General features: G+C 40.3%; 1 protein-coding gene across 4 annotated transcripts; it reads left to right on the top strand.

Moving 5' to 3' along the window:
* The first annotated feature begins 306 nt into the window (after positions 1–306).
* Positions 307–4,753, top strand: LOC107805508 (uncharacterized). 4 transcript variants are annotated; one of them, XM_075219253.1, is made up of 3 exons: positions 310–1,083; positions 3,303–4,275; positions 4,393–4,753. In XM_075219253.1, the coding sequence occupies exons 1-3, from the start codon at positions 520–522 to the stop codon at positions 4,407–4,409; spliced, it is 1,554 nt and encodes a 517-aa protein (XP_075075354.1). In that variant the 5' UTR covers positions 310–519; the 3' UTR covers positions 4,410–4,753. The 4 variants fall into 4 exon arrangements, with proteins under 4 accessions (XP_075075355.1, XP_075075356.1, XP_075075354.1 ...); XM_075219254.1 differs by having other exon boundaries at positions 307–1,083; positions 3,204–4,753; XM_075219255.1 differs by having other exon boundaries at positions 308–1,083; positions 3,271–4,753.
* The last annotated feature ends 1,744 nt before the right edge of the window (positions 4,754–6,497 follow it).

The raw sequence follows: 6,497 nt of genomic DNA, 5'->3' as shown, positions 1-6,497 counted from the left end.
AAAGGTAAAGAATTGTACTAAAAGTGTAAACGATTAATATTTACTATAAAAATTTTAAAATTTTGTATAAAAGTATATATATATATGTGTGTGTGTGTGTGTGTATAATAAATTTAAAATAGCTACTCCTATATTCGATTTGGTTCGATTTTTTTTAATTAAAACCAAAACCAAATCAAATTTGATCGATTTTTAAATTTCAAAACCAAAAGCAAACCAAACCAAAAAGTATGAATTTTTTTGGTCGATTTGGTTTGGTTTTCCATTTTGTTCGGGTTTTCGGATTGTTGAACACCCCTAGATATGGATTTTCTTAATCTGAACACCTTAAGGTTGTGCCAAAAGAAACTTTGTGCGTCATAACTGCAGCAAATAAACCCAGTTTACTACTTCCAAAATTGCAACGACCCAAGTCTCCGGTGGTGAGAGCTATGCAGAACGCAGATGAGTAGAGGAACGAAAAATCCTAAAGCTCAAGAAATCAGTTAAATAGTCCGTCCACAAGCAACAACTCTTCTAATGGATTATTCATCTCACCAAAACCAATATCCTTACCATTTTTCACAACCCTATAACCCATCTCATCTTCAAGCTTATGATCGTCAATTCAATCACTCCAATTATCAATACCAACAAGATCCTCATCAACATAAACAACAACCACCACAGCAGTATCAACAACCCCAACAACAATACTCATCGTATTATGCTCCTAATTATTCAAATACATACCCACAACAACACCCACAAACCCATCAACAATGGCGTTATCAAGCACCGCCGATTCATCTACCGCGAGTTTCAAGTCAACCCTCTTTGGCATCACATGGGCAAGTACATACTCAGTTACCGTATCATCAGAATTTGCCCCAAAGGACAGATGGGGTCGGGCTAGGGCTGAACCCGACGACAGTTCTGGCTGTGGCGGCGTTGGCACAGCTCACCCAGCATACGGGCTTGCACGGGCAAAGTTGGTATCCCCACGCCGAAGGGTCAGGACCCGTGATTGGCGGGCCGGGTCCGGGTTTGGGAGCCGGTGCACGTCCTAGTCTCGGCCCGGGCCCATCTCGATTGCTTTCGCATGTGAGTTGTGTAATCAGATTTTTTTTTTTTTTTTTTTTTTGATGTTCTGCAATATATGTTTAAAGCTGGAATATGTTGGGGCTTTAAACAAAAAATGCTAACTAAAGAGTGGGCTTTAAGGAATAAAGGCTTAATATAAGGAATAGATAAAAAGAATATATGTATTTCAAGAAATATAACTACAAAACCGAACCACAAGTATTTGGTGTGCTCTCTTCAAGGCAAGGCTCATGAAACAATGAGCATGACGTAGTGTCTGCACTGAAGTGCAGCTTAAATGAGGTGAAGCACAAAACCTATGTTGCACCTAGCTTTAGGATTATGCGCGCCTCAAGAGAGCCTTTGACAACACTGACTTATAGATGTTACATTTCATTTTTCTGAATACATGATGACTCTGCATTATATCTTGATTTTAGAATGGATTTCAGGTTTTACAGAACTTATGATCCACCATGTCTAGAGTATTTTGCAGAATGCGTTCTTGGGGACATTTCATTTCGCTGAATCTTTCTAATTGCCTTTATATGGCCGAGAAACTGAGATTTTTGACTTTTGTAAGGAGTTAACTTCGATTACTAATAGATTGGGGACAATGGCCTAGAAAGCATGGTGACTGTTGAACAGCATGATGGATGGAGTTGGTAGGAAAGGGGGACAATGGCCTAGAAAGCATTTCAACTATTCTTAATTGGCTTTCTGATTTTTGAGTTTGCTAACACTACTATTGTTATATCTGCAACCATGACCTTGTGACCTTTTTGTTCAAAAGTCATGTGAAGTATTCTATTAGTTAGTAATCTTTTATGTGTTACTTCACGTCGAGTAAAAGCGATATAAAAGAATAGGGTGCTCAAAGGATTCATTTGCATGGGGATATGATCTATAGGAAGAAAGCTACTTGTAGACCAGGCTCATTTGCTTTTGGAGATTAGCTTAACCCAAAATCTCTTCTACTGAAGTTTCAAGTGGACCAGTTGGCTGCCTTTATACTTGCAACGTCTCCAATGCTATCAACTGTGTTATCGGATTTGCTCCGTTCTACAAGATCTAGGCATCATCTTTGGTTTGTGATAGTCATTCGCGGATTCAATATCCCTTGTTGAGAACAAAGTAAACTTTTCCCTAGTCATATAGACATGGCAACACGGTCAGCACCTAATTATCATTTGTTGATATATGCCAATGTCCCAATCTCTTCTATAATGCTGGGCTGTGCTTGTTGGGCACTCATTAGAAAATACACTTATTGGACAATGTCATTAATTCAGCTGTTTTGAGATTATGTCTTGTCAAAATGGGAAAATTTGAGTGCCTGTGAGGTACTGGTAGAATATGTTGTTCGGGGAGCTTACTGTGGCTGTGACTAGGAAGGTTAAAGGTTAGTTTAGATTTAGCCTTGAGCAAGGAGAAGAAAGGCCAAGCCAGAGAGGGCTTCTCTTTCCTGGAAGTAAAAAATGTTTGGCAGGCTTAGCTCAGATGGAAATGAATAAATTTTTCTGATACACATTGGAATCCGGCTATAATTGTTCCCCCGGTGTGAAACCAGTTGGTTCCGTAGTTTTAGAATTCTGCTGATCCAATCTCTTCATACCATTTTGGTAATTCTTAGTACTTTTTTTTACAACCGAGAAATCCCCAAGGTTCAGTGGCACACAGTTCAAAACTCATGGATAATGGGCTCCCTCTACTTAATTACTAGGATTTTGTATGCGGCAGGGTCCGAACCCCTGGCGCGCGCCTAACCAACACATCACAAGTTGCGCTCTACCACTAGACCAAAGCTCAAGGGGCTAATACTTAGTATTATCATCATACAATTCTGTTAAATACTTAGTATTATGGGAACACCACTCTATTTATAGACTTCCTCCAGAGGCATTAAGCCTATCTATTCTACCAAGTGGTCAATCTTTTTCCACCTTGAGTCTACTTTATTCTTCTCGTCATGACCATAATATTAACCATTAATTTTGTCTTACCTTGTCAAAAGGTTGATTAAATTTGTGGAGATGGAGTAACTATTTAGCGATGCATACAAAACCAGGGTGTTGAGCTGTAAAGTTAATCTGGTTTGTGTGATTTGATATATAATCATGCGGTACTTATAATTTTTGCAGATCTCTTTGCATTGCTATTTTCTCCTGTACTTTTAGTAATCCATTTTGTTGGAATTGGCTGTTGAAGTCTTGCATGTTCACATGAGGCTACTTCTGCAGGCTGGTCAATCATTGGATAAGGGTGGTACAAGGGGTGGTGTTCAGCACAAAAGTGGTGGTAGGGGTAAATTTAGCAATATTGCTGGAGTTGCTAGGTGTGAATTGTGCAAGATTGATTTTGGTAAGATGAGCAGCCTTAAGCAGCACGAGAGTGGTAAGCGGCACAGAAAGAACTTGAAAAAATTGGAAGCAGAAAACAGAACTGTTAGTGATATCCAGAATGTACAGAAACCTTCTGGTGATTTAAAACCAGGAACAAACATGAAGCCTGGTGGTCAGCACAAAAGTGGTGGTAGGGGCAAATTTAGCAATATTGCTGGAGTTGCTAGGTGTGAATTGTGCAAGATTGATTATGGTAACATGACCAGCCTTAAGCAGCACGAGAGTGGTAAGCGGCACAGAAAGAACTTGAAAAAATTGGAAGCAGAAAACAGAACTGTTAGTGATATCCAGAATGTACAGAAACCTTCTGGTGATTTAAAACCAGAAACGAACATGAAGCCTGATGATTTGCCTAAGGAAGAAGAGACTAAGCAGAATCCGCCTCCTTTAGACACCATACTGTCCGAAATTAGATTAGGAACTGAACTTAAAATCAATGATGCACAATGCGATGTAGTTCCAACGCGTGGTTTGAAACGCAAGATGCTAGGTGGTGAAGGGCAGGCAAAGAAAATTTCCAAAGCAAAGAGGCGGCTGTTTGTGATTCCTTTGATGTGTGACCTGTGCAATGTGAAATTTGATACACGAGAGAATCTTAGAAGTCATCTTTCGGGTAGAAAGCACAAATCAAAGCTCAAGTGCTTTGAAGGACGACTTGGACTTCAAGCACTTTATCCCCCTAATCATATCACGCAAACCGCATACCATTGGCAGGGTGTTCAACAAATTTTTAAAGCTACACAAGTTTCAGATCCCATTGCGGGTGCTTCTGTTCTTCCTCAGACTCACAATGCCACACCTTCTGCAACAGGTGTAACTTCTGATTCTCAGCAAAATCCCAACCCTTGAGTGGCCAAATTTTGGTTCCTGAATTTTGACCACAAGAATGTTTTTAAAAAAAAAAAAAAAAAAAAAAAAATCTCTGCAGGAGTCAGCATCATTTGATAAGGAAGCAAGGCAACTATTATACTGCAGAGACGTTATACTCCATCTGTGAACATGGGTAAGTACTACACTTTTGTAAAGGCAGGTCGGTGGCAGGTGATGTCCATTTGCAGTTGATTTTGTTGGCTACCTCCATCAAGGAGCCACCTCTAATCAGGTGGAGGAAGTGTTGTTTAGAACATGTATAGCTCAGTTCTGGCAACTGAGGAGCTCCCCCTTCCCTCGCTCCCCCTTTCATTCACTGGGGAATAGTTGACCAAAAGGGCTCTGTTAAGGGCTTAAGGCACATTTTACTGCATAGTAACTTCTGGGTTTCTAGTTAAAAGGAAATTGCTCTTTTGGTATCTTTGCTGTCAATAGGGATTTATAACCCAAACAAACATGAAGTGGGTTTCCAAAGCAATTGGTAAACATTAAGCTCAAAATTTCGAAGTCGCCCCCCATTTTGTTGGGTTCAAATGAGTTTTTATGTTTTTCTTGAAGCGTATTTTTTCCCTCTTTCCTAGCAAATGGAGATGTTAATTGGATTTAATTATTAATTTGTGTATAAGGGAAGGCTTCTTAAGATGTTTTAAGTGTTGGTGATACTTTCCAGAAAGCAAACCTAAGACAATTTTATTTAAACAAATTCAAAGGCAATTCTCCCACATCTAAGTCTAAACACATTAATATTGTTCAGCTCTGCTCAACTTACTAATAACTCCCTTTTTTTCCCATAACCTTACTAAATACTATGAATAACAGGAAAACAGGACATCATTAACTCTTTTGTGTATATTTGATTAATATCTCAATGAGCAAAATAATGAGACAACTATCATGACCTGCCACATCATCATGCCACGTAGGTGCCATTTGGTATATATTAATGTCATGTGGAAGCTTACATATGAAATAGAGTAACACTTGTGAGAAAGTTCTAGAGAAATATAGAGGTTTTCCTAGGAAGACTCTAGAAACCTATGGATTTGCTAGGAAAGTCTCTGAAAGATTCTAGTTATGTAGAGAATTCTAGAGAAGGGACTTACTTGTAAATAATAAGGGACTTATGCAACAATTAATATTTACATAATAGCCCCTAGGATACTAGTATATAAAGAGGGTCATTCATTTGTAATTAACCAAGCAAAACCATCAAGCTCTCTCTAGTACAAAAACTTCCTTTGGCAATTCTCTTGTGTTCTAACATTCCCTTAGTGATCTTGAGTGTGGTAAGGCTGACTTGGCATAGCAAGAACGTGAGCAAGTTGTGCAAGATCGTGAGTGAGTTGCCAAGTGCCGCACGTGCACTTAGTTCAAGACTAAGGACGTGACAACGTGGTATTAGAGCAAAGGTTGCAACTAAGAGAATGGCGAACGACAGAGAAATTAATGCTGCCAACGCCCAAGCCAACATTATCCAGGATGCTGCTGGCAAGAACGACGGTAACAAAAAGAGGAATGCCACCAATAAAACCAAAAGGTTTCATCCCAGCTTGTGCCAAACGAGGGGCTTACATCCCAAGAACCATCTGCCACTAAGGTGAGCGAGGATGAAGTAGAGGTCCTGCCGGAGGACGTCTCGCTCGGTAAAGAGTGGGTGATGAAGGTGAATGCAGGGATGGACGCTGTCGAGATCTTTGGCCAACACTTGGGAAAGGTGGAAGGCACCCTTAGCGTTTTTTAGGGACATACTCTTGAGGAGATTGAGAGTATCTGAAATGACTTGGAGGGGTATACGCAGGCCGAGATAGAGCTAAGACAAACTATCAATACCTTGAAGTGTAGACTCATGGAGGCGCTGAGCACTATCGATACCATGAAGGCTAAGATAAAGGCACTTGAGGAGCGTGTCGATTATGGCGTGACTGAGGCAGACAGTAATGTCATTGTGACAAGGGAGGCCAAGATCGAGGCTCCGAAACCGCCGGTGTTCAAAGGTGTTCGTGATGCACAAGAAGTGGAGAACTTTCTTTTGCACTTGGAGAACTACTTTAGGCATGACAAGGTGAGAGACGACGAGGTCAAGATCAATACTACTGTGTTGTACCTCTAAGAGATTGTTGCGTTGTGGTGGCGTCGAAAGTGTGCTGACATGGAGAAAGGGCT

This window comes from Nicotiana tabacum, chromosome 8 (assembly GCF_000715075.1).
Source record: "Nicotiana tabacum cultivar K326 chromosome 8, ASM71507v2, whole genome shotgun sequence".
Classification (NCBI taxonomy): domain Eukaryota; kingdom Viridiplantae; phylum Streptophyta; class Magnoliopsida; order Solanales; family Solanaceae; genus Nicotiana; species Nicotiana tabacum.
Note: the sequence above shows the minus strand (reverse complement) of the source record. Positions and strands in the feature narration are given on the sequence as shown.